The sequence below is a fragment of the Trematomus bernacchii genome, unplaced genomic scaffold, assembly GCF_902827165.1.
Source record: "Trematomus bernacchii unplaced genomic scaffold, fTreBer1.1, whole genome shotgun sequence".
Lineage (NCBI taxonomy): Eukaryota > Metazoa > Chordata > Actinopteri > Perciformes > Nototheniidae > Trematomus > Trematomus bernacchii.
The window spans coordinates 581,173-598,110 of NW_022987689.1; the positions used below are offsets into that span (position 1 = coordinate 581,173).

The 16,938-nt window shown below is 38.7% G+C and overlaps 3 protein-coding genes across 7 annotated transcripts; all 3 read left to right on the top strand.

Annotated features, from left to right (window-relative positions):
- The first annotated feature begins 871 nt into the window (after positions 1-871).
- bcl10 (BCL10 immune signaling adaptor) lies at positions 872-4,403 on the top strand. Its single transcript, XM_034137918.1, has 3 exons — positions 872-1,161; positions 2,010-2,298; positions 3,102-4,403. The coding sequence occupies exons 1-3, from the start codon at positions 1,111-1,113 to the stop codon at positions 3,509-3,511; spliced, it is 750 nt and encodes a 249-aa protein (XP_033993809.1). The 5' UTR covers positions 872-1,110; the 3' UTR covers positions 3,512-4,403.
- Positions 4,404-4,503: 100 nt separating this feature from the next.
- mcoln3a (mucolipin 3a) lies at positions 4,504-9,332 on the top strand. Of its 4 annotated transcripts, none has more exons than XM_034137914.1 (13): positions 4,504-4,776; positions 5,325-5,613; positions 5,725-5,892; positions 5,994-6,147; positions 6,434-6,515; positions 6,591-6,687; positions 6,805-6,904; positions 7,055-7,167; positions 7,814-7,963; positions 8,111-8,212; positions 8,320-8,442; positions 8,560-8,769; positions 8,866-9,332. In XM_034137914.1, exons 2-13 carry the CDS (start codon positions 5,386-5,388, stop codon positions 9,004-9,006), a joined length of 1,668 nt encoding a protein of 555 aa, XP_033993805.1. In that variant the 5' UTR covers positions 4,504-4,776; positions 5,325-5,385; the 3' UTR covers positions 9,007-9,332. The 4 variants fall into 4 exon arrangements, with proteins under 4 accessions (XP_033993805.1, XP_033993804.1, XP_033993806.1 ...); XM_034137913.1 differs by having other exon boundaries at positions 5,359-5,613; XM_034137915.1 differs by having other exon boundaries at positions 5,362-5,613.
- A 769-nt stretch (positions 9,333-10,101) lies between these two features.
- Positions 10,102-16,905, top strand: ssx2ipa (synovial sarcoma, X breakpoint 2 interacting protein a). Of its 2 annotated transcripts, none has more exons than XM_034137108.1 (14): positions 10,102-10,198; positions 11,680-11,825; positions 12,018-12,175; positions 12,294-12,503; positions 13,164-13,274; positions 13,369-13,504; positions 13,591-13,666; positions 13,763-13,925; positions 14,410-14,557; positions 14,655-14,791; positions 14,993-15,166; positions 15,270-15,387; positions 15,952-16,090; positions 16,276-16,905. In XM_034137108.1, exons 2-14 carry the CDS (start codon positions 11,783-11,785, stop codon positions 16,415-16,417), a joined length of 1,755 nt encoding a protein of 584 aa, XP_033992999.1. In that variant the 5' UTR covers positions 10,102-10,198; positions 11,680-11,782; the 3' UTR covers positions 16,418-16,905. The 2 variants fall into 2 exon arrangements, with proteins under 2 accessions (XP_033992999.1, XP_033992998.1); XM_034137107.1 differs by having other exon boundaries at positions 10,152-10,353.
- Positions 16,906-16,938: the final 33 nt, after the last annotated feature.

Consider the following 16,938-nt stretch of genomic DNA (forward strand, 5'->3'; position numbering starts at 1 on the left):
TGGGGTTTCTCTGGAAGTCTTTCCTTGTACGATGTGAGGGTCCAAGGACAGAGGGTGTTGTATTGTCATACTGATATTCTGTACAAACTGTGAAGTCCACTGAGACAAATGTAACATTTGTGATATTGGGCTATATAAATAAACATTGATTGATTGATTGATTGATTGATTGATTGATTGATTGATTGATTGATTGATTGATTGATTGAGACTCTGGTTAATAGTGACAGCATTTCCCACTAATTTCAGAGTTTTACAAACGAAACAAAGTCAATTAATTGGAACAATAATCAGTAGATTGATGCATAATCAAATTATGGTAAATTGCAATCCAATGCGAAAAAGTTGAAATTGAGCTCCAACTACAACAGCAAAATCCTGTTTATATAAATGGATTGCTAGAAATAATCTAATGATAATAGTCTACAGTCACGGGGGACATTGAGTAGCCTATATTATTTTAACTATACCCAAATACATTTGCCTGTTTATACTTACATACGTTTACTTAGGTAACTCAGGACTTTTACTTGTATCATAGTATTAACTATATACAGTATATGAGTATTAAACAGTGTACTATTACTTCCTCCCAGTGGCTGCTTCCTCCACCACTTGTTGTAAATAACCCATGGATGTATAACAAGATAACAGCGACGCCTTGTGGACTACACCGGAACTGCACTTCACTTTTATAAACATTTAATCTCTCTCGCACGTAATCAACACGAATCAAAACAAAGAAAGTTCACAAGATAATAATAGCTTAATTCAGCATTTGAATTTATGTTTTATATACATTCTACACATTTGAAAATATACCTAACTAATTCAGCTCTTAGTGTGAAACAGGTTTTCTGTGTGTACTTCTCTTCTGGTGTCGACGTAAACCTCCACAGAATCAGGAAGTCCGGGGATTTTCCGAAAAATAAAAGTTGAATGGCCAAAGGACACGCCACTTGTTAACGACAAATAATGAAGAGCCACATTTGTTAACGCGTACGGTTGACTTGTCGATGTAGTTAGTTTCATTATTACTATCTTGTTAACTTATCTTAGTCGTCATTTGTCAACCGAAACACCTGGATTTTCACTTTGCGGGTCAGAGGGATGGACGTTCCTCACCTCACTGAAGAGGAAATGGCAGAGATTAAAAAAGACGTGAGTAGGTTACGGCCAATATCATGGTTACCAATAAACAATTATTCTAATACGTTCAGTTATGTGGAAAAAAACCTATCGATACACTATGCTGGCACTTTATTTGTGCCTTGTTTGGCGTTAAAGGCCTTCAAATGAGGAAATACCCCACCACACCTTCACTGTGCCCACTGCAACACTCACTTCTCTAGGGTTGATAAGTAGGAACTTATATATTTTACTTAGCAATAATTACAGTGTTACAAGTAAAAGCCCTGCATTTGAATGTTTAGTGAAAGTACAAAAGTATTAGCATCAATAGGCTACTAAGAATCAATGTGTTCATCACTTTGTTATTGCAGCAGTTTTTTGCTGATTGCTTAACCTTCTTAATATATCAAACGTTAGCAGTTGGTTTGGTTGTTAACTTAAGCTTCAAACACAAAGTGGAGTAAAAAGTATAATATTTACCTTTTAAAATGAAGTGAAGTAGTAAAAAGTAGCATTAAATGGAAATACTCAAAAAGTACAAGTGCTGTAACATGTTACGTTGTAGGCTACCACTAGTAGGACAACAACAACATAATTGACACACAGGTTGGAGTTTGAGTACATTTTTTTCTAAATACTGACAGGGTCGCTCAGTCTGACTCATCAAAAGCACGACCAGAAGCTAACACGGCGATAGACAACTATTAATATGTGCCATTTATTTTAGACCACCTGCAAGAGAAATTCTACCTACTGTAGTCGTTGGTGGGGGAAAAACCTGCATATTTTCCTGCCTTCCCTACCCTATTCATAACATTTATCCTCCTGTTTAGGGCCTGTACCGCTCAGTGCTCACTCTGTTCCCTTTTTTCCTCCAGGTGCTGATCAGAATGCGGCACTACCTCTGCGAAAAGATCCGAGCCGAACGTCACCTCGACTTCCTGCGCTCCCGCAGGATCCTGACCCGAGACGATGCGGAGGAGGTCAGCTGCAGGACCACCCAGACCAAGAGGACGGCCATGATGTTGGACATGCTGGCGGAGCACCCCCGAGGTCTTGATGCCTTGGTTGACTCCATAAGAGATTCACGCTCACAAAACTTTATCATCACCAAAATCACAGATGAGGTGCAAAAGGCCAAAAACGAGAAGATCGAGTCTCTGAGAGGTTAGTAGACCAATTAAATCTGGTGTGTACCTTTTAAATCTAATATATAATAATAATAATACATTACATTTATAAAGCGCTTTTCCTGGTGCTCAAAGCGCTTACAAGCAAGTAAAACTAAATAACAACAAAAGTAGAAAGTGCTAAGCTAGGTGGAATAAGGGCAAGGGGTAAGTTGATTAGGAGTTGAAGGCAAGAGTGAAAAGGTGAGTTTTGAGGGATTGTTTGAATGATGTGAGAGTGTTGGCGTATCTGACGTGGCTGGGGAGGGAGTTCCAGAGTGTGGGGGAGGAGGCTGCTGCGAAGGCCCTGTCACCCCAGGTCCGGAGCTTTGTCCTGATGGGCTGCAGTAGGTTAGCTTCAGCAGACCTGAGGCGACGGGTGGGGGTGTGTCATTGGATGAGGTCACAGAGGTAGGGGGGGGGCAAGGTTGTTGAGGGCTTTGAAAGTGAACAGTAATATTTTAAAGTCAATGCGGTGTTTGGTGGGGAGCCAGTGGAGGTCATGGAGGATAGGGGTGATGTGGTCGGAGCGTCGGGTGGAGGTGAGCAAGCGGGCAGCTGAGTTTTGGACATATTGAAGTTTTTTTAGTATGAATGCAGGTGATCCAAAAAGTATGCTGTTGCAGTAATCCAGTCGGGATGTTATAAAGGCATGGATCAGAGTTTCAGCAGCGGTCGATGAGAGGGAGGGTCTGATGCGGGCGATGTTCTTTAAATGGAAGAAAGCGTTTTTTTGTGACCTATTTTGTTATATGTTCTTGATGCTTTAACTTTGTCTGTTTTTAATCCTTTGATACACAGCAGTGGCTTCCAGTTCCCCGACTGACAGCAGCCTCAGCTCTCCAAACACAACCAGCAGCCTTCTCCCAACGTTTTCCAATAACTCCACAATGCTCTTGCACCCAGACGGAGAGCGAAGCCCTTTTACTTCAGGCTTACCAGGCTCACTTAACCTACCATCAATACAGAAAGGGGACTATTTGTCCTCTGGTGTTGGTGCTAGCGTCGGGGTAGTTTCCTCCAGAGCCTCCTCCATCCTCCCGCGGCCTGGAGACCCCGGAGCACCTCCGCTGCCGGATGATGTCACGGTTGAATCCCCCTCTAACATAGATGCCGGAGTGCTGGGATGCACCAGTACCGGGGGGGACCCAAACTTCCAGCCTCTCCGATCGCGCTCTCTTACTCCAACATCACACAGGAGCATCTTTTAATTTCACATCTCCATAAGACACTCTTATGCAGTAAAAGGGACAAACCAACAGAATCCTCAGTTACTTAATCTAGTATCCAAATTGCTGTTTTTGGTGTGATGTCTTTGATTAGGCAGAAATTGCTGTACATGGGAAATACTACTACTATACCAATCAGCTATCTACAAGGGAAAAAAATGACAATTTGTCACTTTCGCTCAAGTATTGTTTGAAATGTTTTGATACTGGTGCCAATCAATACCTTAGTTTTAATACAAGGCCAAAATAAAACCATAGTTCTAAGAATATTTACAAAACCCTTTTTCTTATTTATCTAAAGAAGACACACTTGTTAAATGTGCTTTGAATAAAAACAGGTGTACAAGAAAATAAATGCAGGTTAAAATGGACAATTATGTTTTTTAAACTGTTAAAAAAATAAGTAAAGAATCGATTCCAGCTTTTAGTACTTCGCAATTTTCGATACTCATGCTTTAAACTCATATATATATATATATATATATGTATATAAGGTAAATACAGCAAGTAATGATTCTCGCATCATGAGCTAAGAAAAATGCACTCTCCTTTTCTACTCTTATATCAAAGGTGCGATTTCCTGATGTTTGGTGTGAATGTATGGCAGCTACAGTTTATGAGCAGTAAGAATGTTTTACACACTGGAATGATGCTCCACGCAATGAGCCGGTCTGATTCTGCCTTTGACAGCACTGTAGCCCGAAATGATGATTTCCAGTTCCTCCTGTGCAGCATTAAGTCGACAACAAGTTGTTTTACATTTTTGTCACTACAGTCTTGAATCACAAAACATGAAAAAAACATTGTCCCAATTGTCTTAACTGGTCGTGTACTATAATCTATTGCATACTAAAGGTTTTCTTTATGCGTACAACTCGTGTTTTCTTTCTTTATTTGTTACCGTGTTGTGGCTCAGGGGGAAAATCAAATATAGTTTATTTGCTGATTTCATATGAAATTGTTTAAGATGACAACCTTTGGCCTATTTGATTTTTAGTTATATGGTCTGCAAAAAAAGTATCAGAACAATACAATATTAATTCCTCAGAGAAGCCTACAGACAGTATGCTGCGTGAGCAGATATTCTGTAATTGTTCTGGAAAAACTGGAACGCTTCAAATGACGCAGAGGAATGACATGACATGTCTTTGTGGTGAAGGCTGGTGTGACTGCACTGATCTTCGTAGACAGCGCATAAACCTGGATTTTTAAAACCAGTCACTCTCTGGCACGCTGGTGCACAGCAGGTAATTCATTTATTATTATATATTTACTTTTCCTTAAAATGTTACTATCTGTACTTCATATTTATCTCAGTAAGTGTTTTATAATTACATTAGAATAGTTTCAATGTATGTGTCTTTAACTTTTATTCATTTTTGATGGGTTTCATGATTGTTTCAGTTTTCATTTAATAGGGAAGTATTTCAAGTAATTTGTTGTACTAAAAATGTCGGCATTTGTTGCCTGCTGCATTTTGCTGCTGCGTGCCAGTCTGCGATAATAAGTCATTGTTGATCATGGTTAAACATAAAACAATATGAATGTTTAAAAACCCTTTTCTGCATGTGTATAGAACATTATATCCTATTTTAGCACAATAAGTTTGCACCCAAGACTGAGATTTAAAAGAGAGTTAACAGACTGAGAAGAGCAACACATGCAGGAGAACCAGTTAGATATACATCACTAGATAGACTGGAATGTGAACTTTGCACTTATATTTCATGACAGGATGTAAATGTTGTTGGCCTAAGTAAATGTATGTTTGCAGTGAGTGTGAATTTGTTTGCAGCTATATTCAATTTTTTTAAATCCAAACTCAAAAGCAGTAAAATCGTGTACTGTACTTGAGAATGATGGATGAATCAGAGCCGCTGTTGGCCTCGAGGTCAGAGGAGAGGAGGCTGAACGGACACTGCAGCAGCGCTCCCCCCCGGACCCTGCAGTCCAAGGTGGTGGAGGACTTCAGACGGAGGCTCAAGTACTTCTTCATGAACCCCTGTGAGAAATACACAGCCAGAGGCCGCAAGCCATGGAAACTCATGTTACAAGTATTCAAAATTGCAATCATCACAGCCCAGGTACTATATACAGAATGTTGTGATAGTTTGTTTTGTCATTAGGCATGAATGAGCATGAGTTATCTGTATGTTTTTGTCTCAAATGTGTGTTTTTTTCCTTCTCTGCTTCAGTTGGTCTCTTTCGGCCTGAGTAACGAAATGATGGTCACCTTCAAAGATGAAAATCTGATGACATTCAAACATCTGTTTCTAAAAGGATACAAAGATCAACGGTTGGGGAGCTATGCACTGTACACAAAAGAAGATGTGTATGATCACGTATACTACATTATTAATGGGGTACTGACATTTTGGATTTGGGTTGAGTTGTAATTTATATCAAATGGGAAATTCCTGTGTGAAAATGTGTGCTTCACTCTTCTTTCTGCATTTTCTTTCAGTATATCAATCTCCAAAACCTGACTGTTGGTAATCTGGCATACGAGAGTGTTGATGGCCAGTACACTCCTCTGTCTGTCTGCCAAGAATTTTACAGATACAGCAGCATCGATCCAGAAACTGAGACCTTTGACATTGATCCTCATATTGATAAAGGTACAAAAGCACAAAACAATCCATGTAAATACAAAAACAACAACAATTAAATCATAAAATGGAGACATAAATAGCTGTGGAACTTGTATTTATGTCTAAAATCTACCATGAGTTGTATATTGTTTGAATCTGATTCATACCATGAATGGAAAATAATCACAATGTGGATTTACTTGTGACTCCAGAAAGAGGAAGTATTGTATTCAGGCTGATGTATTCCTCTGTTGAAATATTCACTGAAGTCTAACTGCTTTTTAAATGTATCGCCTGTATTTCCTCCTCACAGATTGTATTTCCATATATCCTGTGCAGGCGTTTGATGGCAGTGGTTTGGGTGCACATTTAAACTTCTCTATAGATTTTAAAAGGTGACTAAACTAAGGAAGCTGATTTCATGGCAGGTGATGTGAGTGCTGCCTGCTAATATATGTTTGTGTGTCCAGACTGCTATCTGTGAACATCTACCTTACTCTGAAAACAATCAACCTGCAGACTGTTCGGCACCACGAGCTACCGGACTGTTATGACTTCAATATAATGGTTGGTGACAATGACGGAAAAATACCACTCATTTATCTGGTCATTTAGGACATTTCACTTGGCATACATAATATATTTTTAACATGCCACTTAAATGAGAAATCTTTTTTTATACAGATCAAGTTTGAAAACCGTGCACACAGTGGGAAGATAAAGGTTGATGTTGAAAACGATGTAAGAATTTATGAATGCAGAGACTGGAATGTGGAAGGCACTTGTACGTTTTCCAAAATATCACATTTTATTCAAGCATTTGATTTATTATGACCCAGCCAAAGAAAGAAATGGCCAGCAGGGGGAGCATTGATATTATTCTGTAACCTTTGACACCAGTATGATCTTACTCAGTATGTTCTCTGGTTTCTAGCTGGTAAGAATGATTACCTCCTCCTGTCATTTGATTCTGTGGTCATCCTCGCCTGCTTCCTCTCTCTCATCCTCTGCACGCGCTCTGTCATCAATGGTCTCCAACTCCAGTTTGTACGTTTATGAGGCACAAATCAATTATTACATCATCACTGATACATGTCCAGGATTTTGCTATATTCAGCTAAAACTGCAGTTTAGCCATCATGTCATCCAAAAAGTAATACATGACTGATTTATTCATTATATAATAAACCAGCATCATAAACAGGACTTTAGTTAGACACTGAGGTCATGTCTTTTTCAAGGGGTTTGTGGGGCTTGTTATTTATAATTATACACTTATAAGCACACACATGCTTGTTAATGAATAGACACATTCCAGGTTTTTTAGACTTAATATTTTCAAATGCGATTGCCCAAAAGCCTTTAAAACTTAAATAAATAAATGATTCACCTTTTTATTCAGTAATTGTGTGTTTATTCAGTGTTTAATATTGTACAGAAAATGTCACTAAGAAAGATTAATGTCATTTTCTTATCAAGGACTTTTTGAGGGTGTTGCATTGTGAGAATTTAAAGTTGCCTATTATTGTTGTGTCAAGGTCTGGGTCAGTATTTTTTATTTTATTTAAGAGTCAGCCCCCTGTCATCAAAGAAAAGGACACACTTAAATAATTCCATTAAAAATTATAGCACTTCAGCCATCATGTTTAGATCCTGGTTTGTTCTTACAATATGATAATTTTCTCTCATGCAGGAGTTCAACACATTCTTCCAAGCATACTACAATAAAAGTGTCTCTTGGTCAGACCGCATGGAGTTTGTGAATGGCTGGTACATCCTCATCATTGTCAGTGACATACTAACCATCGCTGGGTCAGGGCTCAAAATTGGAATACAAACAAAGGTTTGTTGTTTATTGTACTTTATTTGCTTTATTTACAGGTTCACTGTTTGGATGTTGGACCTGGCATAATAAAGGCAATGGGTTAAGAGTATCGGCCTATAACTTGTACTTCTTTGATATCTATGTTGTCTTTCTTTTCTCTTGCAGTACCTGACAAACTATGACGTGTGCAGTATCTTGTTGGGAACAGCCACACTGCTCGTCTGGGTCGGCGTGATTCGTTACCTTGGTTTCTTCAAGAAATACAATGTAAGCACTTCAAATGCTTTTTGGTTTCTTGATGATTCATCAGACAATTAAGTTAAAGTAGCAAATGCATATCTTAAATAACTAAACACTTCTTTATTCCTTTCTAGGTATTAATCTTAACCCTAAGGGGAGCGTTCCCAAATGTGATCCGATTCTGCTGTTGTGCGGCCATGATCTACCTCGGGTACTGTTTCTGTGGCTGGATCGTCCTTGGGCCTTACCATGACAAAGTATAGAAATTATAATCATAATCAATCTTTTAAAGGTGTCAAACTGACCTAATAAATCCCCCACGCATCTGGGAGCTCTTCTGGTGACACTGAAATATGATAAACATTTGTTTTCAGTTTCGAACACTGGCCAAGGTGACAGAGTGCCTCTTCTCTCTCATCAACGGGGACGATATGTACGCCACATTCCTACATTTGAGGAACGAGGCTGGCTACATGGTGTGGCTTTTCAGCAGAATTTACCTCTACTCCTTCATCTCCCTCTTCATCTACATGGTGCTCAGCCTGTTCATCGCTCTCATCACTGACACCTACGAGACAATCAAGGTCAGTCTGAGTCACTTTTCTGATAAATATTCTCTCATCTTTCTGTAGAGAAATGGTTTTTGAGACTTGTTTTGATTTGTCTTTGCACTTTTCCAGCATTCCCAGCAAGAAAAGGTGCCAGTGTCCCAGCTTCAGGTCTTCATAGCAGAGTGCAGGGACCAGCCTGAGTCTGGAAGATACCAGACTGAGGAAGAGTCAGCTGCCTGCTGCCTCTCCCCATGCTACTGCTTTGGCTGAAGTGCGAAGATGGTGGCTTTTACCTTTTCCAAGACTCGACTAAAATAATAAGTATAGGGAAAAAGTTTGGAGTCCGTCTGCATGGAGAATTTGATTATAGCCTATGATGCATGAGGAGAATGCGAGAATTTCTTCTTTCCAAAGTAGAATTTCTTTGACCTGTTTACTTGAATTGCTAATCATTAAAAAGGAAAGTGCTTACATAACCAGTAATGTCACCAAACTGTAATTTCATTATGAGTGTGCACCCACAACTACTTGGTACCTTTTTTTGGATTGCTACTGTGTATTTTTTGTGGATTATAGTAAAATAAATCTTGTTTAGCAATTAAGTGGATTCTGACTCATTATATTTATATCTACATTATTAAACTGTACTTGCCTATATTTGACAATATTTTCATACTAACAACAATTGAATTATTCAAGCAAAGTAGGCTAGAAGTGCATCAAAGTAAATAAATATATATATATCAGAATCAGAATCACAAACAGGTGTATTGCCAAGTAGGTTTACATATATGAGGAATTTGCCTTGGTGTACTGTACATGGTGTATCATAAACACAGTTAAAGATTATATAAAGATAACAACGAAAAAATGTAATAAAAACTATTGAAACTATTATACGTTAAGATACAGAAAACATATTTAAACGTGATCTGGATATAAAAAAAAGAAACCACGTGCAGTATACTATTGCCAAGTACTTAGAATGATTAAAAAAAACAAAAAATATTGTTGCTATGGAAAGTGGATGAGAGGTAGCTTGTGTGCAGATGCAGATGTGCAAATATTTTGAGTAGGCCTATATAGGTATATTGCAGTCTGCTCCATTAATAACATGTGAAATACAAATTATAATGATGATAATACCAAAGAAAAGCGTCGTTTAAATTCAAAAAATGGCTACTGGGTATAAGAAAAGGAAAATGACCTAAAATGAGATCCAGCAGGTATAGATGGCATTTACCTCCTGCTGCCACAGGGCTGCCACCTGACAGCTTTTGTCATTTGCATAATCGTCCTCTGCATGTGTTCATATCCAATGCACGGCTCACTTACTGGTTGCTTAACAACGCTGCCTCCAATAACAGGTCCGATTGGTGTGAAGGCAGCGCAGGAATAGACTTTAAAAAAACACACAGCAGCAGCAGCGTACTGGCATCTCTCTCCGTTCAGACTGAAACAGGTGAGATTTGGTCTTGTTTTTTGCTGGCGACAAGGTGACGAGTGAACTCAGGACGGGGGGTTCTGGTCTTTCGATAAAGGAGCATTTGTTCGTTTCGAAAACCTTACTAAACTTGGCAGGTGTCGGATTTAGTTGACCCACTTCACGCCGCTCCCGTGAGTATTTTAACTTAGCATGCAGCTATTATCCAGGTTAGCAAAAAGCTACGACAGCAGTCAGTTTGTTAATTTAACGTCTAAGTTAACATTACATTCATGTTATAAATCTTGACGTGTGAGGTAAGCCGACGCATACTAACCAACTAACGTTACTTAAACGTTAAAGTTGATGTTAATATGTCACCTTGTCATGAAAACACAAGGCATTAACGTTAGCACATTAGCTAAGTTACCTGGTAATTTAACGTGTCTAACTTTAGCCAATGTAACTGCTAGTAAGTTAACCTTACTGTCCACGTTAATGTATGAAGACAACTTTAACCAGAGGTGTAAGAAGTCCTCAGTTGTTTTACTTAAGTAATAGTAGAAATACTACAGTGTAAAAATACTATGTTACAAGTCCTGCATTTCAAATCTTACTTAAGTAAAAGTACAAAAGTATTGGCATCAAAATGTATTTAAAGTACCAAAAGTAAAAGTATGTTTTTTTTAATGCATTAATGTGTTCTTCACAGCTGGTAAATGTGGAATTTCGTTGAATAAATGCAGTAGAGTAAAAAGTTAAATATTGGCTTCCAAAATGTAGTGGAGTAAAAGTATTAAGTAGCATGACGACATGGAAATAATTATAGAAGTACTGTAAAATCGTACCAACGTACATTACTTGAGTAAGTGTACTTCAATACATTACACAAATGCTTTTAACTTTTATGTAAAGTAAAGGTAAACCTACTATATTTAGCTGGAGAATACTTTATCTCCGCCTCAGTTTGTGTAGCTTTAGATAGGAGCTGTGCATGTGTTCTTGTTAGATAACAACATTGAATTGAGTTTTGCTGTGATGCACATTGACACAAAGAGCAGACACTCTTATTGACTGGTAGTTTTTATTGACCTCACCAACATGTTGCTCTCCCAAACTTTGACTGTTGCATTCCATGACTCCTTTTTGTTAATCAACACAAAGTGCACTATAGTCCATGGCCCTATAACTTGGTACATTTCAGTGCATCATAAAGGTGTGGGAGTGGTCTGTGGAGATAACTGGTTCAGCTTGTTTCAACATTATTGTCCTGAAGGCACATACGCAACAGAAGCCCTCTCTTATTTAGCCTGTGTGCAATGGATTCCCTTATTTTTATCTCTGTAAATATTTTGGTTTATGCTGAGATCATTTTACTACTCTGCAATTTAGTTGACAGTGACCACTAGGAGGGCCTAAACCCCCACTGCCACACATTGGTCAGTTAATCCTGTGTGGTTACAGCAGCAACCCAGATTATCTGTTGCTGGTCCATCTCATGACTTGCTGCTCTATTTCAGGGCTCAGTTCCAGTGGTAGCCTCTGATCCACGCCTGACTGCTAATCCGTCTGCCGTTTGGTAACTCATGAGCTTGCATCCCTGTGTGCGGATGTGTCGGTGATATGGGAGAGTGGTGGACAACTGTGCCAATAGGGACTTCTATGGGTACGTTTCTCTGATAATGTTGAGATGTCTTTGGTGGAATATGACAAGAATAGACTGGCTCATCAGCTATGCTTTTTTTGGAATCTGCTAGAGGTGACCCAAATGTTGTTCTCATTTTAGAGCTGCAAACTAGTCCAAGCCTCTCGGTGTGAAATGTACTGTGGATATAATGGGACTTGCTCTATTTTTTAGGAAACCATGAGATCTCCAGCATATCACATGTGACAATGTCGCCCTCGAGACAGAACAACCTTGTGTCTTCCTTGCCCCTGTCCAGAAGCTCCTACAATGTGATAAGTGCCTTTTGCACTGAGGATAATATGCCTCAGTGCATTTCATACATCAATCAGGTACATGAATGCCCTGCTAAATTCTTATTATTGCCATACATTATTTGAACTTGCTCTTTCAATTTCTGTAAAGATTATTCAATGAAATGGTGACACAAACAATTATTTTCTTTCACAGGAGCTTGACTCACTGGGCCTCTGCTCTACATGCATTGAGGCCAGCTCACCAGGGGGAGCTACCATAAACACAGTGCCAGCTCTAAATGCCATGTATGAGATCATGACGATTCACCGACGCAATATGTGCAATTTAGAAGAGCTCGAGAAAGACCAGCTGAAGACATCCAGCAACTTGGACCACATTCAGATGAACAATTCCAGACTCAAGGCATGTATGACAGGGTGGCCTCTCGGTGCTGTTTCTCTCAACACAAGACAGCGACTTGTTTTAATTCACTTTGTGTCAGGACACTACACACTAATCTGAGTCTGTAAGGTCAGTATTGGACCACTAGATGTCAGAAAAGAAACCAACATTTGTGTTTCGTCTTCCCTAACTCAACAGTTGGCTCGCTTGCTAGGCTAAACATATAATTGAACTGATTTATTGAAAAAAAACATAGATTCACAAGATATTCTGTTCAATTCTGTTTATTGAGCATTTCCAAAACAAAAGTTTTACTTAGTTTCGTCTTCCACATGTATTTATAAAATCATATTGTTAGAATTGAAGATTTTGTAAAAACATATATAAAATCTAAATTGGATATTTTTTTGGTAATGACATTATATAATAGGATGATATCCAAAGCTTTATTTAAACTTTGATAGAAGCTTTGAATGTAAAATAAAAAGATAAGTGGTACAGCCCTTTCACTAAATATGTGGCCCAAAAGATATGGATTTTCTTGGTCTATTAGTGTTATTAAGTCCTTAGACGGCACATGCAACTTTGAGAATCAACTCTTTAATCCTAAACTAATTTCTTATGCTAAACATTAGCACCTTAATTGTGCTTATAATAAAAGTTATGTATACATCTTTCCAGGATCAGTTGGAACTGTCCATAAGGGAGAAATCGGGTCTACATGAGACAGAGAGGCAGCTCCAACTCAAAATCAAGACTTTGCAGAGCTGCTTAAAAACTGAAAAAGATGAGGTATAATTTTACTTAATTATATTATGACCAACACTTTTATTTGCAAATGCTATGCATGAGCCTGCCTAACTCATTATGGGATCACCCTGCACAGGTTCAGAAGCTCCAGAGCATCATAGCCAGCCGGGCCTCTCAGTACAGTCATGATGCCAAGAGGAAAGAGAGGGAAGCTGCAAAGCTCAAGGAACGCCTCAGCCAGCTACTGGTCGACAGAAAGGATAGGAAACTAGGTGAATATGCTAGTCTTCAGCAAAGATTTATTATAATTGGGAATTTCAGATCAAGTTATTCATATTCTTCCTATTTTTCCCTCTAGCTATGGATGTTCTGAATAGTCTGGGACGGTCGGATGGGAAAAGGAGCCACTGGAAGACCACAAAAACAACAGCAAGGTATCATGAGAACTCTCTAGTCAGTTGTTGTTGACCATATTTGCAGAATGTATTATCATCATACAGATAACTGAATTGATAAATCGCTCTCTGCAGCCATGAGGGTGAGATGTACAAGTCCTTGCTCAATGACTATGAGGTGAGTCAGAGGTCCTTGATGCTGGAGAACGCTGAGCTTAAGAAAGTCCTCCAGCAGATGAAGAAGGAGATGATCCATATCCTGAGTCCACGCCCTACCAGAGATTACAGTCAGGACCAGGTATTGTTATTTTCTCCTAGTACCAAAGCCAGGGTTCAAACAAAGTCTTGAAAGTGGTGATCTGGTGTTCTGGTGGTGAAAGGAAACCAAAATTATTTTAATAGCTGAAATGTTACAATCATGTCGTCATATTTGTTGTCTCCTGATGCTAGCTAAGCATTAAATGATCACCATCCAAACGTATGATCAAAATGAACAGCTGGTTAATAATAAGTGCCAAATATACTTTGCTGTTGTTATAAGGGAATTCTGTAAACATTATTTTTCACATATTAGAGTTACAGTTAAGATGTGATGATAACGGCTTCAAAATTCTGATTTAGGTGTCTTAAAAGTCCTTGAATTTTTTTCTTAAAAGCTGTACGAAGCCTGTAATGCACAAACATATATTTGGTAAATACCATTTGAGCATATGCGTCAGATTTAATGAGATGAGATGAGGTCCTTGCATGTTGAAAAGATCTGTTCCACTGTTTTTGCTCAGGCTGAATCTGATGGGGAGGAGAAGGTGGGGGATTCTAGCAGGGAAACTCTGGACCAATCGTGTGAGCAGGCCAGGGAGCAGCTCACCAACAGCATCCGCCAGCAGTGGAGGAAACTGAGGAACCACATGGAGAAGTTGGACAGCCAAGGTACATGTCACACACCTGAAGTATGGCAAAAGTAACTGTACAATACGCGTGGACGAAAATGTAATTGTATCAACTGTTGGTTTATTTGTTTTCCCAGCCTCCAAAGTGCAGAATCAGATGGAGTCCAATAAAGAGGCGGTACAAAGGGAGACCCACGAGGATGAGATGGAAAGGATGAGGCGTGAAGTGCAGCAGTGCAAAGAGTTCATTCATGCACAGCAACAGCTCCTCCAGGTCAGTCCTGCTTTTTTATATAAGATGGTCTGCAGGTCTGTAAAGGTTTAACATTTCAAACCAATATCAATATAAGTGCAATGTTTTGTAGAAATGTCAGATACAATTGCATTTTTACAGTTTTTTGTATTATTATTATTTTGAAGTTCTTAAGAATACTTTTGTTAACAGTTATCAAATTGTCTGTTTGTGCCCATTCAGCAACAACTCCACACATCCTTTGATGATGAGACAGCAGCTCTTCTTAATGACTGCTACACACTGGAGGAGAAGGAGCGTCTCAAAGAGGAGTGGAGGCTCTTTGAGGAACAGAAGAGAAACTTTGAGAGGGAGAGGAAGAACTTCACAGACGCTGCTATTCGCCTGGGGCGAGAGGTACTCAAGTCTTTTGATGTTGTATCACAATCTTATTTAACATTTATCGTGGGCGTTGTTATTGTAGTACATTCCTTTTTTTTAAATGTTTTTTACTCTACAGAAAAGGGCCTTTGAGGAGGACCGTGCCTCTTGGCTCAAGAACCAATTTTTGAACATGACTCCATTTACGGACCGTAGGAGATGTTCCTCGTCTGATGGTCAAAGTGCATTATCAATAAGTAAGTCAGTAATACAAATCTGTAGTGAAAGCAACATAATGTAAGATTTTGTACTTTTTCCAATTCTGCTAATTGTCTGACAGCAGCTTCTGTCAGCAGCAGTTGGCTGATAGCATTGCTTCAGCAACAAGTAAAGGTTTCACAAGAACACATTTTCTAAGTAAAATATGATCTAGTTTCTCTAAAATATACTTTTTGTTGCTGTAGAGCCCAGTGGACTTCTCCCACTTCACTTGCTAACCATATTTGCATAATGCAAGAACATGGGTTCAGGGAGTGGGACTAACAAAGGCAACATTCTACCTATTGCTAGTCACTTTTGCATAAAAATTATATTGAAGCTGTTATTTTTAAGGTGCAATGTAACATAACGTTCCTTTCATAGCTATGAGGATGGCAACGAGTATACAACATTTGCTGCGACATAAGCTTTGATTGCAGATGTGACTTGCAATGTTTTCTCTTTAAGAGAAGAGATGCATTTAAATTGTCAATTGCTGCATACTGCATGTAAACACCAGTGACGGTACGAATAAGTGTATTTGAATATCCGCTGCATTGCAGAAAGTGAGCCAGAGATGAGAATGTCTTCCGCCAAATCATCAACCTACGCCGGTTTCTCCACTCCTAAACCTACACAAAGTGCCACTGTGCCATCCACAACCGAACTTTACCGCACACTCCGCCTGATACCAGACAGCAGGTATTATTCAGTCACTTCATTACTATTATTTGTACTTTGTCTTTCTTTTCTAGGCATGCTTTCAGTGCTGGAATTACATTTTAGTGTTATTTTACTATGAATGCTGGCTCAGACCCCGATCCTGATTGAGTTTGTGCCATGTTACCGACATGCCTAATATTAATTGTTTTGTTTTTACATTTTAGTTCCTCCAGACATTCAAAACGGGGATGCTGGCAAGAGTCCAGCACTATTGAAGATGGAGATTTTCGGGTCAAATCAAACAGAATTCGAGGTGGAGACTTGAGTATCTTCTCTTTGGGTGGAGATGAGAACAGCCTCACTTGAAAAACTTTCAGTGCCTTTTTTAAAACAAATTTTATATATATCATTTCGCAATGAACCTAAGCATCAAGTCATGGCTGAATCCAATTACAACTGATGAACACTCCTTTTTTTGCAGCTTTTTTGCCACGTCGCTTTGTATGGACTTGCACAGATCATTCACTAAATCTCATCAAACAAGAAAGCACTTTAATGATTCTGCCATTGTTCATTTATTTACTTCACAAACAATTCAACACTGACAATTCAGATTTTAAGCTATATTCAAAGGACGTTATTTACCAAGTAGGGATTTGAACATATTTTTTGTAATATGTGAATTATATTCAATGTTTAAGTTTCAAATTAACAAATTATGTTTAGTTGTTCAAATTAACTTTGTTTTCATATTCTAAATGTATAATTATGATTTGAAATGGAGCATTTATTGACACAAGAATGATAATGGGTTTTGCTGGTGTAACAGCACAATAAAGATATTTTTTATGAAAGCTTGAATTCTGTCTTTATTGTGGCGCCCGCTA

What these genes read in the sequence shown, in the direction of transcription:
- bcl10 (XM_034137918.1), top strand. Translation starts at nt 1,111, where the DNA reads ATGGACGTTCCTCACCTCACTGAAGAGGAAATGGCAGAGATTAAAAAA. An exon ending in TGGCAGAGATTAAAAAAGAC is followed by an intron (nt 1,162 to 2,009) that starts GTGAGTAGGTTA and finishes TTTTTCCTCCAG; the next exon opens with GTGCTGATCAGAATGCGGCA. An exon ending in GAAGATCGAGTCTCTGAGAG is followed by an intron (nt 2,299 to 3,101) that starts GTTAGTAGACCA and finishes TTTGATACACAG; the next exon opens with CAGTGGCTTCCAGTTCCCCG.
- mcoln3a (XM_034137914.1), top strand. Translation starts at nt 5,386, where the DNA reads ATGATGGATGAATCAGAGCCGCTGTTGGCCTCGAGGTCAGAGGAGAGG. An exon ending in TGATCCTCATATTGATAAAG is followed by an intron (nt 6,148 to 6,433) that starts GTACAAAAGCAC and finishes TCCTCCTCACAG; the next exon opens with ATTGTATTTCCATATATCCT. An exon ending in ACACCTACGAGACAATCAAG is followed by an intron (nt 8,770 to 8,865) that starts GTCAGTCTGAGT and finishes GCACTTTTCCAG; the next exon opens with CATTCCCAGCAAGAAAAGGT.
- ssx2ipa (XM_034137108.1), top strand. Translation starts at nt 11,783, where the DNA reads ATGGGAGAGTGGTGGACAACTGTGCCAATAGGGACTTCTATGG. An exon ending in GCATTTCATACATCAATCAG is followed by an intron (nt 12,176 to 12,293) that starts GTACATGAATGC and finishes TTTCTTTCACAG; the next exon opens with GAGCTTGACTCACTGGGCCT. An exon ending in GAGATTACAGTCAGGACCAG is followed by an intron (nt 13,926 to 14,409) that starts GTATTGTTATTT and finishes GTTTTTGCTCAG; the next exon opens with GCTGAATCTGATGGGGAGGA.